Raw genomic sequence first — 17,540 nt, 5'->3', positions numbered from 1 at the left:
TGAAACGTTTCTACGTTTGTTCTCTTTAAATATAAAAAAATATAACACAAATTGTTCGACTAATCGATTTGTTCTGATTTATTTTTATATAAAGATGAATATATACATATATTAATAAACTAACTACTATATCAGTCTTATTTTAGAAACTATTTAATTTGGGGTGAAATAAAAGTATAACCCTCTGGATCACGGTTGGTAACGAGTAGTTACGAACACCGTTGCAAAAAGGTTAAAGGGATTTTTACAAAAAGACAGTTATCTCGATCACGGTTGATAGCACGGAGGTTATGATCACCGTTGAAGATGAACTGTATTGTATAAGTGGTGGAATCTAACCCTTTGGATCACGGTTGGTAAAACGTTTATTACGAGCACCGTTGCAAAGGATTAAAGAGGAATATTTAGGAAAGACTAGCAATCTTGATCACGGTTGATAACACGATGGTTATAATCACCGTTGAAGATTATGACTAGCCTTTAAAGAAAAGAATATATAATTTTGATCACGGTTGGTAACGAATAGTTACAAACACCGTTGAAAATTATATATGTAATAAGAATTAAGATAACAGGAAAAAATAAAGAAAACTTACTCAATGGAAAGATGAATGGATGAAGACTAGTTGGCAATTAATATTGCAATCACTAGTACAACGACACAAAAAGATAACTAATGGAAAAACTATTAGAATTCTTAGAGAAACGAATAATTAATACGAGTAGTGACGGTGTACTTTATGCTACCCGTCACCACCGGGGTAGTGTAGAACAATTGCCCACATATTATTTATTTTTAAAATCTTCTAAAAACAAAAGAATATTTTAATTTCCTATTTTCGAGTTCTCGCTAAGACTGGTATATAAAATAATCATTACAATAAATATAATAAAAAATAATAAAAAAAAATAATAGATAAATACTTTAATTTACATTTTTTGAATAAGGGTTGTCGAACAGCGCTGTCCAGCGGACTTTCTTGCAACTGTCAACCAATGATAAAGCAGTAGCGTAACGCTACAGTTCACGAAAATTAATATTTTTATTTTTGATTTTCTAAAAATATATCTAATATATTTGTTTCTAGTTTAACTGATCATAGCCACTTCCTATTCGAGGCATGGCTAATTTTGTAATATTTTGCTCATGTCAGAATTGACATAGATTCTTTATGGCTGAAAACATAACAGACATAGTACGTTTTTCCTTAAAGACTTTTTTATTTGTAATATACAATATATGTCTGCCGTTATATTTAACATTAGCGATTTTTGTGACTTGCTTTCCTTCACTGATCAGTTCCTATATTTGTCCAAAATTTCGTCGAAATTCTATTGCGACTCCTTGAGACATTTTAAAATCTGCTAATACACAGTTGACTAATGCAAATTTCTCTGTTGCATTAAACAAATCTCCTTCCACTTCTGTAATATGTGGGTTAACTATAATATTATTGTGTATCTCTTGACAAAAAGTATGATACTCAGACGATAGTCTTCAGTTGTTGGATTAGATTCAATTTTTCAACGCATTAGCGTTAGTGTTCATCGTACCTGGCTTATAAATGTTGTCATAATCGTACTTTTCTAACTGTAATCGCCATCTTATAAGTCTTGTGCCTAGATCTTTCACATTAAATAACCATATGAGTGATTTGTGGTCTGTTATTACTGTAAATTTCTTTTGGAAAAAATAAGTTTGAAATTGTTTTACTGTCCATACTATGGCTAAGAGTTCTTTCTCTGTTGTACTGTAGTTATTTTCTGTCTTGTTCAATATGCGAGAAATATATGATACCGGTAAATCAGACCCAAATTTCTCTTGCGAGAGTATGGCTCCTATGGCTGAGTTGATAGAGTCTGTTATTACGTTAAACGGCCGTGAAAAATCCGGAGTTGCAGTATGGGTTTTTGCGATGATAATTTCTTTATTTGATTAAATGCGTTCATGCAAATATCGCTCCAAATAAAGTCACTATCCTTTTTCAAGAGATTTGTCAAGGGTTTGGTAACCAAACCTCAAAACTTTTATAGTATCCAGCTAAACCTAAGAATGACTTTACTTCTTTCACGTTAGTTGGTATTGGAAAATTTACTACGCACTCTGTAGTCTTGGAATCAGATTAAACACCGTTATCCGTTATAATGTGATCCAAATAAGCGACTTCTTATCGTAAAAATTTTCATTTTACTGGCTGTAGCTTTAAAATCTAGAGCTACAGAATCATTAAAATCATTTAGAATCATTTAATCTAAAGTTTAGATTAAATGATTGAAGTCGTGTAAAAAAATTTGTTAGTTGTTTCTGGTGATCTTCCAAATATGTCCCTACTATAGTAATATCGTCTAAATAAATAAACGCTTTTACTCCGTTTATCCCGGTTAGAACTCTATTCATTAGGCGTTAAAACGTAGCTGGTCTCCCTTTTAAACCGAAACATATCCTTTGGAACTCGAATTGACCTTGCTCAGTACTGAATCCGGTATTTCACTGTCCTTGGGATGTAGAGAAATTTGTTGGTAACCATAGGCTTGATCAATATAAGTAAAATATTTGACTTTTCCTAGCTGATCTAAAATTTCATTTACATTATACATCGGGAAAGCATCACCTACTGTAATGCTGTTTAGTTATCGAAAATCGACTACTACTTTGTATTTGCGTATTCCAAAACTATCTACCTTCTTTGGTACGATTAACAGTGGCGCATTCCATGGACTGTTACTAAGTAATATAATACCATCTTCCTTTATTTCTTTTTCTTGTTTAGCAATTTCCTCCCGTTGAACATAAGGCAATCGATACGGTTTTTGGTAAATTGGTTGTTAGGGTGTATACTTCAGTGCCGAGCACACCAAAACAGAAATAATGTAGGCGACACAAGTTGGGTTTAGTTTTTGAAAAGGCGTCGAGCCGTTTATTAAACAAAAGTTATAACAGTAAAAACAAACGTAACAGAAAATGCCACTGATACAAGATTTTACAGTGTGAACATAAATGTTGAAGGTTTCGACTCGTGTGATTCTAAGCGGTTCGAGAATCGGACGTTTTGGTGGTGTCACGAAGATGACTCACTTATATTTGCGGCGGGTCGTAGATGGACGTGCGGCACTTGCTAGACTTTGTAACGTGGCGTATCGCACGCGGTGTTAGTCAGTCAAACTACCATATGCACGTAGTAGGGCGGCGGCTGAAGAAGGTGTCACGGGTCGCGGGGCTCCGTGTATAGAGAACGACGCGGGACCGTGTCATGGTTGACTTGTACTTAGTGTATTAATCTCGTGGTAGCTTTAATTTCCATTTATAATGACGATAAATTCTTAGATTTAGTTACCTGTCTAATGTTTGAGTATAAACCTTAAACGTAGGAAGTTAAAGTTATCACTTTTATATATCCTCTTATAGTAACTGCTTCTGTTGTTCTTTTCCCAGCTACATTTACGTTGCACAAGTCATGAAACAATTTTTCTACATGTCATGAATATTCTTGAACCGACTCTCTCCCCTTCTGACGGATAGAATTATGTTCTAATTCCAAAAAATTCGGTGTTCGTATTGAACAAAACGTCATCTCAAGTAACGACTTAAAACCAGCCTAATCGATTATCTCCCTTTTCTGTGTAATCTCGAAAGCTTTACCGCTTAATTTGACAGTTATGGCTTTTGCTAAAACAGGTTTAAAATATTTTTGGATACATGATATCGCGAATTCGCGAGCGTTTATAAACTGATAAATTTTTTCTTCTACTTGGCCATTAAGAAACGAAATTATTTTAATAGTAGTTTCACAATAAATCTCTGTCATTGTATACTGCTTAGTAATAGAAAAAATAACTAAATTATTGTTGATGTTTTTGAGTAGATATTATTTGTGATCTTTAGACATATCGTTAAAAAAAATGGGTCCTGTGAAAACTGAGAAAAAATGGCGACAAACACACACACACACAAAATGATAATGAAATAAACACAACATAATAAAGTTAAAACATTCTCAGCTTTAAAGTAATAAAAATCTAAATACTTATTAAAATATTGATAAATTTTATGTGATTTTTCAAAAAATTATCATAGTTTTAATAAAAAAATTTAAACAATTTCAGAAATAAACAATTTTTAATATTGAATTTTTTGGGAAATTTACCATTATACGAGGAACAAGTGAAGTTTTTCAACTCAAAAGGGTGATGTCTTTTACTAAATACTAAACTTTATGTGCTTAAATTTAAAATACTATTTAAATGTATAAATTTATACTAGTCTCTTTATTAATACAAAAATATAATTTTCTATTTTGTACAAATAAAATAATCCACCATGTGTTTTGGGAAATCCTTCATTTCAATTGATGCTATCAAACTTTTATTCTTTTTTCTTATGAAAATAGGGTGTTTGATATTTTCATAATTTGTAATTTTGAATTCATCCAAACCATCATTATTTCCGATATCATTAATATTCAATTCACTACTGTTATTGAGATCGTTGAAATTATCACTTGTATTTATATGCTCAACAAATAAATTTTCTTTACATATATTGTCTGTAAATTAATAAAAATGGATTAAAAATTATGAAATGTAATGAAATATTTAAAAGTAAAAAGTAAAAATAATATCAGATTAACTTCTATTAAATCGTAAATTACATACAATTTGATTAAATCTTACAGTTTTTTTTTTACTATGAGCATTTTTTGGCGTTAAGAGTTATGTATATATAACTATACAAAGTGTTAGGAGGATTATCATAAAATACTCTATTATTTGCAAAATAAATATAATATTGAAAAGAAATGTATTTTATTTTTAATTAATTATTCAAAAATATGTATATTGTCAATAGTTAATGGATTTTCAAAATTTCAGTTAAAAAGATTTCTACTTTTTATAGTTAGTCATTGACTAGATAGTACTTAATCATTAGATGTATCAGTGAAAATGTCAGTCAGGTGAAAGCTAAGAAAAAGTAACGATAGACACAAACAAAAAAATTTAAATAAAATAAACACATCATGATAAAATAGTTGATATGTTGTTACTATATTATTTAAAATGTTTTTTAATTGTAAAATTAGAATTGGTCAATAACCAGTTATTTCTCGACCGTAATCTTCTTCCTTCCTATATATTAACAGGAAATGTTGTCATATTTTTTATCAGATCATTTTCTATTTTATAAGCTAGTAAATATGTATGTTGCCATTTAACTTGGATACCCAAGCTATAAGCATAGCTATTAAAAACCGAAATTTTTTTTTTCAATTGTAATTATTTATAAATTATCGACCATATTCGATAAACTATAGTTAAAACAAAGTATGAATTAGTAAATAATAAGTATATCTTATTTCAACNCCTCAACAAATAAATTTTCTTTACATATATTGTCTGTAAATTAATAAAAATGGATAAAAAATTATGAAATGTAATGAAATATTTAAAAGTAAAAAGTAAAAATAATATCAGATTAACTTCTATTAAATCGTAAATTACATACAATTTGATTAAATCTTACAGTTTTTTTTTTACTATGAGCATTTTTTGGCGTTAAGAGTTATGTATATATAACTATACAAAGTGTTAGGAGGATTATCATAAAATACTCTATTATTTGCAAAATAAATATAATATTGAAAAGAAATGTATTTTATTTTTAATTAATTATTCAAAAATATGTATATTGTCAATAGTTAATAGATTTTCAAAATTTCAGTTAAAAAAGTTCTACTTTTTATAGGTATTCATTGACTAGATAGTACTTAATCATTAGATGTATCGGTGAAAATGTCAGTCAGGTGAAAGCTAAGAAAAAGTAGCGATAGACACAAACAAAAAAATTTAAATAAAATAAACACATCATGATAAAATAGTTGATATGTTACTACTATATTATTTAAAATGTTTTTTAATTGTAAAATTAGGATTGGTCAATAATCAGTTATTTATCGACGGTAATCTTTTTCCTTCCTATATATAAACAGGAAATGTTGTCATATTTTTTATCAGATCATTTTCTATTTTATAAGCTAGTAAATATGTATGTTGTCATTTAACTTGGACACCCAAGCTATAAGCATTGCTATTAAAAACCGAACCTTTTTTTATCAATTGTAATTATTTTGTAAGTGTTTTATGATAAACCTATCACACCGTTTTATAAATTATCGACCATATTCGATAAACTATAGTTAAAACAAAGTATGAATTAGTAAATAATAAGTATTACTTATTTCAACACAAATTATTTATGTTATTTAGATATTTTAAATAATTGTATATAATTGTAATAAATTGTGACACACATATGTATATTAAAAGTAAATGAAAGCTTACCAATTATATCTGGCATTAAAAAGTGCTTATAATTTTTAACAGAAATTCTGCCAAAAAGTTTTAAATTATAAACTGAATATAATGAATTTACATGATTTTTTATTTCTTGAATATAAGATTCAACTAGATTCGTTTTTCCTAATATTATGTTATGTATATTAACAAAACTTTTTTCAGAAAAAATATTCTCATATTCTAAATTGAATTTTAATTTGTGGTTTAACATGAATTTTTTTATTTCTTTTAACATCATCTCTGGTAAATCTTCATTTCGAAGTGGTATACCTTTTACCCAATTTAGAATCAATTGTAATGTGATAGATATTATTTTAAAAAACTCAGTTCTTTCCACATCGTATATTTTAAGATTCATAAATGTTCGAAAGATGAGTGTTACCTTCATTCCTAAGGTAACTAAACTATGATGAATATTTTCGCTATCGTTTTTAAAGTCTATACAATTGCGAATCGTGTTTTTTACAAAATGCATGTAATCAGCTATAAGTACACCAACAGGATAAAATAAAGCTCCACGTAATATTTTATGGAAAGTTTTTATATCACAGAAAAAAAATTGATACTCTACGAAACGAAAAAAATCTAGTAGAGTTAGGTGAGTTTCGTCAGCGCACTTTATATTAAGCGGAGCAAATCTTAGGAGATCTAAAACATCTTTTGGTTTATCATAATCAAGATTTTGACACCGTTTTGATTTAGTACCAATTGTTAGATTTTCTTTTGAGTCATTCGTCATTAAATTATAAAATAATATATTTTTTGGGTGGAACAATTGTTGTTCTTGATTATTAATTTTTTCAAAATTTATTTCTGTCATTAATTTTTCTCTGAGATATTCTGTAGCCCTACTTAACTGGTCAATATTAAATATATGAGATGGTAATAATTTGATAGGAAATTCGACAAATAACATAATTGGTTCTTCAGTACAATTTAACTTTATATAACTGTCTAAACATTTTATCATAGTATGATTAAGTAATTTTAAACCTTCTAAACTGAGAAACACTTTATTATTTTTGATATCATTAACTGCGTCTTCTTTATAAATTACAATTATTGATCCAGAAATATTGTTTAAATACATATTTACCGTCATCAAGTCGAATGGATAGTTGCCGTTATGATCATAATAAAGTTCTTGAATCATGAATATTACAATATTACCATGGGATTGAACAGCTTTGTCGTATTCATTTAAATCTTCTTCGGTTACTTTTTCTGAATTTTTATCCAAATATAACAAATACTGTTCATTATGTTTAAAATAATTCAACATGTATCTAGAAAAATTGCAATGTCGTTGTTTGTTTTCAGATTTCACCAATAAAAAATTAANATTTCGAGCCTATATATATTTTAAATAAATTAGAGAGATATAATATATCATTATAGAGTTTCTAATATACCCCTAGATGGAGCTCTAACCTGAACCCTTTTCCCTCTGGTCTACACGGCCCTAAAGTATGTTAAGCTCTTCGGGTTGTCCTTACAAGTAGGCTACTGATTCTAACAGGAGTAACCGGCTACGCTGGGAGCAACATATGTAAAAAAGGATTTCTCTAGAAATTGTTTACCAGAAAAATAGTCCCACTTGTAAATTAAATAATAGTTAAAAAAATAATATTATGACTAATAAATATATAAGTGTATTCACTATGATACACATTAATTAATTAGTAATTATTATCAAAACAAAAAGTTGCTATTTTGAATCCATCCCAGTGGGGAAGTAAAAGGTCAGATTTACGAAAAATTTATATCAAATAAAAGGTTAATTTGATTCGTTAATTTTCCATAATGTTGTGGCAGTTTTTTTTAAAAATGTCAAAGTTTACCGATTTTTTATATCGCAATTTTTTTGAGGATTTCTCCTATTTAAAGAGAACGAGGGTATTTTTCAATTTTAAAGGCAATATCTTCAATTAGATACGATTTGTGATCTTTTGACGTATCGTCGAAAGAAATCAGTTCGGTTAGAGCTGAGAAAGAGTGATTACAGACACAAAAAAAAACACATCATAGTAAAAGTAATACCTTCTCTGCTTCGTATCGAAGCTAAAAACCAACACAGAAGGGACGTGGTATAGTTCATACAATTCAACATGATATCTAAAAATGATTAAAATCACTATCATAAAAAATGCTTAGATTTTACATAAATAAATACATGAATAAATTGATGTACAGTAATTAATTTCACTATGAAATTGATATTGTTAAGAGCATGTCGTAACGGAAAATTAAAATAGTTTATTAAACATACGAAATAGATATAACTATATACAAATAAATAATATACAGTTAGAAAATAAAATTTAATATATACAGTTTAACACTGTATAAAAGGCTGTGAAAAAATTTTACATAAAATTTTATCACGAGAAGTCATAGTAAAATGAATAAGAAGATGCTTAATCATTGTTCGTATCTTCGTCGTAGTACGCGCATGTGCATAATTTTGTTTATTTGTGCATTCGTTTACGTTCGGCGAAGTACAACTGCTGTCGATGAAGTATAATTGTCAGCATATGTACTAAATATCACATTTTATGAATATGTATAAAGCAACAGTCATCTAAAAAAAGCTCACTTTTAGGGTGTTTAAAATAACCATTTATTAACAAATATTTCACACCAATCCCTTAGAACTCGTCAGTAACGTTCACGCTGAGTTTCTATCTCAAATTATTTAATAGCATATCAGAAATTTCACTAGAGATCGCTTTCTCTATAAAAGGCCATTTTTATTAGAGGTATGAGCTTCTTTGTAAATATTCTCGTACATGGAATCTGTATCACTTACCCCGGCAACTATACTCTCTAATGAACTGAATAAAAAAGAGGGATAAGATCATCTGACCAAAATGCATAAATCATTAATAGGGAGGGTTCGCCTACGCTCATATCAGGGGAATGTGATTGCCAGGTAACAAATGATAACTTAACTACTAAAAATAAAAATAAATGACTAGATAACAACAGTTATCACGGCTGTAAAACTAAGTATAGCGCCTGATTTAATGTAGAGTAGATTTGTTTTATGTGCAAAAAAAGTTATAAAAACATGAACGATAGCATAGGTAAACAAGGAAAATTAGAGTTGGAAATATTGAACTAAATATTTATACACGAGTAGTTATGCCATAACCAAATTTATTTAAAATAAATTTATATTTATAAAATTATATTTTTCAGAGAGAATGATATTTCAAAATAGAGAGGTCCAATGACGACGAAGCAGTCTGCGATAAAATTATTTATCAAGATGACCCTTCCCTCAAAGAACGACTCCATTTTAATGAATTATTAATATATTTTATTTTAAGTAGTAGCAAATTTTAGAATATAAGATTATTTTTGAGTAAGTTAGTATATAAAAGTAACACGATTGTCTTTACTAATCCTTATATTCGGGTGAGAGGGGGTAATTTAAAAATCGAAGAGTGTCTAAATTTTTAAACGTAACTCTATGTAATTTTTTTTTTTTTTAGCCTTCCATATAGAAGTATAATTATAGCTAAACGATTAAAATAAAACTATACAATAAGAACTAAGACTATACAAACTCTAGGTAATTAAACAGATTTATTGAATATTCTTTACAGTCGCAACTGGGATGAAGTATTATTGTCAATAGCAATAAATTTTTTTTTCTAGAGTCATGGTAGTTATCAAGTGCTAGGAAAGCGTATTTAATATAGTTAGTATACTTTAACAAAGCATTTTTTCCTTAATCCTATGGATTAAATAAATTCGAACACTTTAGTACCAAATTATATAATAATTACATTTTTAAGAGTTGAAACAGCACAATATAATAATATTCGTTACGTATAAATCTAATCTAATCTAATCTTTTTTTTTACATGGTATTGATGACTAGGCGTGGTACTGAGGCTAATCATTTCACCTTTCAGCTATCATCGTTTATTGTTCTAAACTTCATCATTACAATTATATTTACATATAATAGGTTCCTTTAATCACCTGTGGTTACGCTTTCGACGTAAATGTAATAATTTTCGTTAATTTTGTCTTCCTTCCCTCTGTCTTCTTCTTTCTTCTATCTTTTTAATGATCGATACAATAAAGTCAGCTACTATATTCCAAATGTCTTCGCTACTGATAATCACATCAACTATATTGTCTGGTGAAATGTCCAATCATAGATATATTCATCACTCTTCTTCTGATTCCAACACGTCGCATGCAAACAGCATGTGAAATGCCATCGTTGCAATATCAGCAAGCCACCGACTCTAAACGATAATATTTGTAAAGGAAGGCTTCAAAATACCCATGCCCAGTAAATGCCTGGGTCAAATGGAATGACATTTGTCCATGGCGTCTAGCGTTCCACACCGCCAAGTCTGGTATAAGTCGTTTTGTCCGTCTTCCCTTTGCAGTAGTAGCCCATCTTCCCTGCAATTCTCTATTTATGTTTTCTCTTGCCATCACCTTAGCATTTTTACCATTCTATCCATTTCTTACCGCCAACCAGACCATCTTCCTCTCCTTGGCCAACAGGTCTATTAGAAGAATGTTAGACAGAAATAGTATTGCGTCTTTGGATTCTCTGCAGTAGGCCGACGATACCGTGTGCGCTATCATACGTTGCACGTGAGCCATTGCCTACAGGCCTCACACTCCAATTTTGTCTACCCATATTGGTGTACAGTATAGCACGGCAGCATGCATAATAGTAGCTAGTAACTTCCTCCAATTTGCTAATCCTAAGTTTGGCAGTATTCTAGCCAAACTGTGTACCATTTTGCTGGCTTTTGCTGCTACTAATCTCCCGTGTTAAATCCAATTCAATTTCATGTCTAGTTGGAGATTTAAATACTTAATGCATTATTTCGAATGGAATGGTTATATCTCCTATTTTCGCTTCTATGGTATTGTAAGTTCATATGTTCGTTATTAGCAAGACTTCAGACTTTTCTATCGCTAATTCTATCTCAATATTTCCTGACCATTCATATACCACCTCCGCAGCATTTTCCAAGGTTTCTTGGCGCGAAAAATGATACCACTCGTTGGACACCAACGCGATATCATCCGCAAAGGCAATGATTTTCACTCCCCATTGCATTGGCATTTTAAATAAATCATCATACAGGATGTTCCACAAAGTTGACCCAAGAATTGAATCTTGCAGAACACTAGATGTGACTATAACCTCCTCCCACGATCCACCAATTTCATATCTTAGTCTTCTATCGTCCAGGTATCTTGTGTCTTCGTCTATCCACCGAAGTTTTGATCGAAACTCTAACTGTATCTCTACATTTTCCCATTATTCCTTTGTCTTTATTTACTTGTATTGCCTGCTTTTTAATATTTTATTTCTAATCCCCTCTAAATGTTTTACTGATATAGTCAACTTCATCCATTAGTTCCGCTGATTGCAACTGATTTTGTAGTTCTCTCAACGTGTCAGCATGGTTAATGTCTTCATTTAACTTAACTATCAGCGTTTCCTGAGGTATCTTTAACGCTATTCTTGACGTGCTATCCATTCTTCATTTGTTATTCGCTCTCCCTGTCGCTCTTGTCTCTTGCGTACAAATTTTTTGTCAAATAGTATGAGATATCCTGAACAAAACTTAGGCGAATTGTCCCATCTCAAGTGTACGCGGAGACAACAGATGAGAGGGAATAAAGTAGTTAAAAATGGAGAAGGCCTAAGGAATAAAGTGTTTGATACTATTCGAACAACTTATGCGGTACCTGTTTCGCCAGTCATGCGTAGAGGTATACCCAACGCTTGAAGTGTCAACGGTGTAGGGACATCATAACTTAACTCTAGACTGGACTCGTATATAAGGGAGAAAGATAGATACAAAGTAAGAATAGGTACTTGGAATGTTGGAACATTAACTGGTAAAAGTGGAGAATTAGTAGAAGTATTGAAGAGGAGAAAAGTTAACATTTCTTGTGTGCAGGAAACTAAGTGGAAAGGAGAGAAATCGAGGGAAATAAGTAAGAGATATAAAATAATATACTCAGGTAAGTCTGGAACAAAGAATGGTGTAGAAATAATAATGGATGAGGAGATGACAAATAAAGTAGTAAAAGTAGCTAGGAAAACTGACAGCATTAAAATTGATATTCGAAAAAATAGTGCTGAATATAATAAGTACCTATGCACCACAAGTGATGAAATAGACAAGAAAGTATTTTGGAGGGAGATGGATAAGGTCATACAATGATTACCTGGCAACAAGTTTTTTTCAATTTTTGGTGATTATATGATTAACAAGATTAAAATCGTCTTCTTTTAACATATTGATCATTAAAATTGGTCAAGTGAGAGTTGAAAACAATGAATGATACACGAAACCATATAGTGAAATATTTTAAAATGAATAAGAATTTTTTTCTCGCTGAGGAAGACTTCAGTATTAGAATCCTTGATATCTATTAAAATGATTCAATCTATGTGAGATAAATATCAAACGAACTCTGATTTATTGATAAAATAGGATTAAGAAAAATTTGCAAAAAAAAGTTTTATAAAATTGAATTTTTTGGGGAATTTACCAATATACCAGGAATAAGTGAATTTTTTGAATTTTTTTCAATGATGATGTATTTTACTAGACAGTATTTTTGATCTTTAAATGTATCGTAAAAAATTTTGGTAGGCGAGAGCTGAGAAAAGACAGACATAAAAAAAAACACATCCTAGTAAACTTAATACCTTCTCAGCGAAGCATCACAGCTATAAAAAATATTTATTAATATTAAATTAAACTTTATGTGCTTAAATTTAAAATACTATTTAAATGTATAAATTTATACTAGTCTCTTTATTAATACAAAAATATAATTTTCTATTTTGTACAAATAAAATAATCCACCATGTGTTTTGGGAAATCCTTCATTTCAATTGATGCTATCAAACTTTTATTCTTTTTTCTTATGAAAATAGGGTGTTTGATATTTTCATCATTTATAATTTTGAATTCATCCAAACCATCATTATTTCCGATATCATTAATATTCAATTCACTACTGTTATTGAGATCGTTGAAAATATCACTTGTATTTATATCCTCAATAAATAAATTTTCTTTACATATATTGTCTGTAAATTAATAAAAATGGATTAAAAATTATTAAAGTGGCTTTTAGAGTTATGGATACATAAATATACAAACTGTTGGACTATCATAAAATACTCTATTACTCTATTAATCAAATAAAACATTGAAAAGTTATGTAATTAATTTTTAATTCATTAATTAAAAATTCCTATATTGTCAATACAAACTGGATTTTCAAAATTTCAGTTGAAAAAGTTCTACTTTTTATACGTAAATAGACTTTGACTAGGAATTTTTATCTTGAGATATATCAGTGAAATTTTCGGTCAGGTGAAAGCTGGCCTTGTACAGATACAAAAAATTAAATATATTTAAAATACATGCATTAAAAAATATATCGACCATGATCAATAAATTATAGTTACAATAATGTATTCATACCTTATTTTAACTCAAATTACTAATGTTATTTAGAATTTATAAATAATTATACATAATAGTAATAAATTGTGACACACATATGTATATTAAAAGTAAATTAAAACTTACCGATTATATCTGGCATTAAAAAGTATTTGTACCTTGTAATAGAAACTTTCCCAAAAATATTTAAATTATGAACTGAATAAAATAAATTTATATGATTTTTTAATTCTTCAATATAAGATTCAACCAGATACGTTTTTTCTAATATTATGTTATGTATATCCACAAAATTTTTTTCATAAAAAATATTCTCATATTCTAAATTGAATTTTAATTTGTGGTTTAACATAAAATTTTCTATTTCTGTTAATATCATCTCTGGTAAATCTTTCTTTTTAAGTGAAATACCTCTTGCCCAATTTAGAATGACATGTAATCTGATAAACATTAATTTAAGAAAATTATGTCCTTTTTCATTGTAGATTTGCAAGCTCATAAATGTTTGAAGGTTAAATACCACCTTCGTTCCCAAAGTAATTAAACTATATTGAATAATTTGATCGTTTTTATAATCCATATAATTGCGAATCGTGTTTTTTACAAAATGCATGTATTCAGCTATAAGTACTCCAACAGGATAAAAAGCAGCTCCAAGTAATATTTTTTGGAATGCTTTTATATCAATGTATAAAAATTGATACTCTGCGTAACGATATAAATCTAGTAGAGTTAGGTAAGTTTCGTCAGCGCACTTTATATTAAGCGGAGCAAATCTTAGGAGATCTAAAACATCTTTTGGTTTATCATAATCAAGATTTTGACACCGTTTTGATTTAGTACCAATTGTTAGATTTTCTTTTGAGTCATTCGTCATTAAATTATAAAATAATATATTTTTTGGGTGGAACAATTGTTGTTCTTGATTATTAATTTTTTCAAAATTTATTTCTGTCATTAATTTTTCTCTGAGATATTCTGTAGCCCTACTTAACTGGTCAATATTAAATATATGAGATGGTAATAATTTGATAGGAAATTCGACAAATAACATAATTGGTTCTTCAGTACAATTGTACTTTATATAATTGTCTAAACATTTTATCATAGTATGATTAAGTAATTTTAAACCTTTTAAACTAAAAAACACTTTATTATTTTTGATATCATTAATTGCGTCATCTTTATAAATTACAATTATTGATCCAGAAATATTGTTTAAATACATATTTACCGTCATCAAGTCTGATGGATAATAGTCGTTGTGATAATAATAAAGTTCTTGAATCATGAATATTACAATATTACCATGGGATTGAACAGCTTTGTCGTATTCATTTAAATCTTCTTCGGTTACTTTTTCTGAATTTTTATCCAAATATAACAAATACTGTTCATTATGTTTAAAATAATTCAACATGTATCTAGAAAAATTGCAATGTCGTTGTTTGTTTTCAGATTTCACCAATAAAAAATTAAATAGTAAAATTGTCAAAATAGATATAATAATCATTTTTTTTAATTTCAGACTTAATTTAAAAGGAACAAATATAATTAAATTATATAAAGTAATATTGGTGAGACTTTGCATTTATATAATGTGTTTTTAATTTATAGTTTTACATTTTATTTATTGTAAGCAAATATTCATATAAATTTAAATTTGTTACTTAAAATGTTTAATAATAACTTCTAATAGAAACTTGGAATTTTTTTTACTTAATTTCGAGCCTACATACATTTTAAATAAATTAGAGAGATATAATATATCATTATAGAGTTTCTTATATACGCCCAGATGGAGCTCTAATCTAGACCCTTTTCCCTGTGGTCTACACGGCCGTACAGTGTGTTAAGCCTTTCGGGTCGTCCTCACAAGTAGGCTACTGATTCTAATAGGAGTATACGGCTACGCTGGGAGTACCTATTTATAAATTAAAACGATATAAGCTAACATAATATCGAAATATAATTGAAATGCATAATCCATGAATGTAGACATTTACTACTATTGATAATAAAGGCTTTATTCCTATAAATATCATCATAAAAAAACAATTATTACCTGTATTTGTAATGCCTTATGTATTATAAATGTATATTAACTCAAAAAATTTGAATCTTTAAATGTTTATATCTAATAATAAATAATAAAAATTTGTATATATATATATATATATATAATATTGATGATACGCCCGTATGTACGGATACGAAAACCAAAAATTATACAGAAAAATAGTGTTTTTGGTGAGTGTTGAGCGGGGTGGTGTGAATGCATTATGACAGTCTAGTCTCAAGGTCATAGACGACCGGATACGCGAGATAATAACACGTGACGCGTGGAGAGTTACACACAACACACATACATGCGAAACTAATATAAGCGTGTTAAAAAACAAAAATGTTGTAGTTTTCAACATGGAACAATTGCCAAAAGAAACTAATGATATTTCCAAGGATTTAGCAAATAATTTAATTTCACATTTTATCCGAAATTTAAATATAATTCTAGCCAAACGTATAGGCAAAGCACAATCTAGTAAACGACCACTTCTTATTCAGTTATAAAATGAATCCAATGTCTTTACATTGTTAAAAAATAAAGTTATATTTCAAAACACTAGTAAATGGAAAAAATGTATGGATTAATGCCGACTTAACTTTACTTCAACGTTCACAAATGAAAAGTTTCAGAGAAGAGTTACTCCAGCGACGTCTTAAAAGTGAATATAATATCGTTATTAGATATCTGTGGTGTTATAGCAGAAGTTGATATGTACATTTTTCGAACTTTTGGAAAAACGAGTTTAAAGGATTAGAATAGAATTAAAAATACAATTATTAAAGAAATGCATTCATTCTTTTAGGATTATACTCATTGATTTCTTATAATTAGGCCATAATACAGTAATTAGTTTTCAAAAGGTTTTTAAGTAACAAATAAAACATATAATATATGTCATAACATATCATGTTTTGCATTCATGCATTTCTTTTTAAATATAAACATATCAACAACATAAAAATGCTTAATGTAACCTTAGCTTATACAAATATTTTCAGTGTGGTATACTAAAACAATTTTTAAAACAACATAGATAGATAATATCTCATATTTTAAATGAAAAACATAGAAATTGATCTTTTGGTCAATAGTTAAAAAAAAACCATAAACATAACAACAACATAAAAATTCTTTAAGTACCTAACTTTGGATTAAACTTTTTTTTTAGTGTCACTAAATTAAACAAAAAAAGCTCCCTTTATAAAAGTTAACAACATTGTTAGTGTTGTAAGGAAGTATAAAAACTAAAAATAAAACAACTTTATGATAAAAATTTATATTTTTAATTATTCATCTGATGAAGAATCACTACTTGCTAAGTATGTTCAGCTGCATCTTTGAATGTTTTTAATTTTTGGGAGAATGAATGACAGTCTTCGTGTATCAACGGTAATAAACTTAACAAATCTTTTTTTTTCAGGTGGATTGGTAAAGGACCTGCATAACAGTTAATTAATTCTTTAATATTTAATATTTCGTGTGAATAATTTATTTGAAGACTTCCTAGATTATGTATGAATTTATATCACTGGGGCATACACTTTATTAGATATTTGCAAATCCCAAATCAAAATGAATTAAAAAGATTTCTTTTTTTTTCATTCACAAAGACAAGTCCAGAGGTCAAATTTTTTTTTTTC

At 28.6% G+C, this 17,540-nt stretch overlaps 2 protein-coding genes across 2 annotated transcripts; both read right to left on the bottom strand.

Annotated features, from left to right (window-relative positions):
• Nucleotides 1–4,247: 4,247 nt before the first annotated feature.
• On the bottom strand, nucleotides 4,248–7,686 carry LOC126899663 (uncharacterized). Its single transcript, XM_050674740.1, has 2 exons — nucleotides 6,337–7,686; nucleotides 4,248–4,544 (listed from the first exon to the last, which is right to left on the bottom strand). The coding sequence occupies exons 1-2, from the start codon at nucleotides 7,631–7,633 to the stop codon at nucleotides 4,291–4,293; spliced, it is 1,551 nt and encodes a 516-aa protein (XP_050530697.1). The 5' UTR covers nucleotides 7,634–7,686; the 3' UTR covers nucleotides 4,248–4,290.
• A 5,467-nt stretch (nucleotides 7,687–13,153) lies between these two features.
• Nucleotides 13,154–15,408, bottom strand: LOC126899661 (uncharacterized). The gene is made up of 2 exons (XM_050674728.1): nucleotides 13,959–15,408; nucleotides 13,154–13,450 (listed from the first exon to the last, which is right to left on the bottom strand). The coding sequence occupies exons 1-2, from the start codon at nucleotides 15,343–15,345 to the stop codon at nucleotides 13,197–13,199; spliced, it is 1,641 nt and encodes a 546-aa protein (XP_050530685.1). The 5' UTR covers nucleotides 15,346–15,408; the 3' UTR covers nucleotides 13,154–13,196.
• Between the last annotated feature and the right edge of the window lie 2,132 nt (nucleotides 15,409–17,540).

This window comes from Daktulosphaira vitifoliae, unplaced genomic scaffold (assembly GCF_025091365.1).
Source record: "Daktulosphaira vitifoliae isolate Bord-2020 unplaced genomic scaffold, ASM2509136v1 Scaffold_2, whole genome shotgun sequence".
Classification (NCBI taxonomy): Eukaryota; Metazoa; Arthropoda; class Insecta; order Hemiptera; family Phylloxeridae; genus Daktulosphaira; species Daktulosphaira vitifoliae.
Note: the sequence above shows the minus strand (reverse complement) of the source record. Positions and strands in the feature narration are given on the sequence as shown.

Bases quoted from the DNA above. Each gene is read 5' to 3' on its own strand.
- LOC126899663 (XM_050674740.1), bottom strand. From the start codon at position 7,633: ATGTTGAATTATTTTAAACATAATGAACAGTATTTGTTATATTTGGAT. The intron at 4,545-6,336 runs GTAAGCTTTCAT...ATTAATTTACAG, and splicing joins TTTAATGCCAGATATAATTG to ACAATATATGTAAAGAAAAT.
- LOC126899661 (XM_050674728.1), bottom strand. From the start codon at position 15,345: ATGATTATTATATCTATTTTGACAATTTTACTATTTAATTTTTTATTG. The intron at 13,451-13,958 runs GTAAGTTTTAAT...ATTAATTTACAG, and splicing joins TTTAATGCCAGATATAATCG to ACAATATATGTAAAGAAAAT.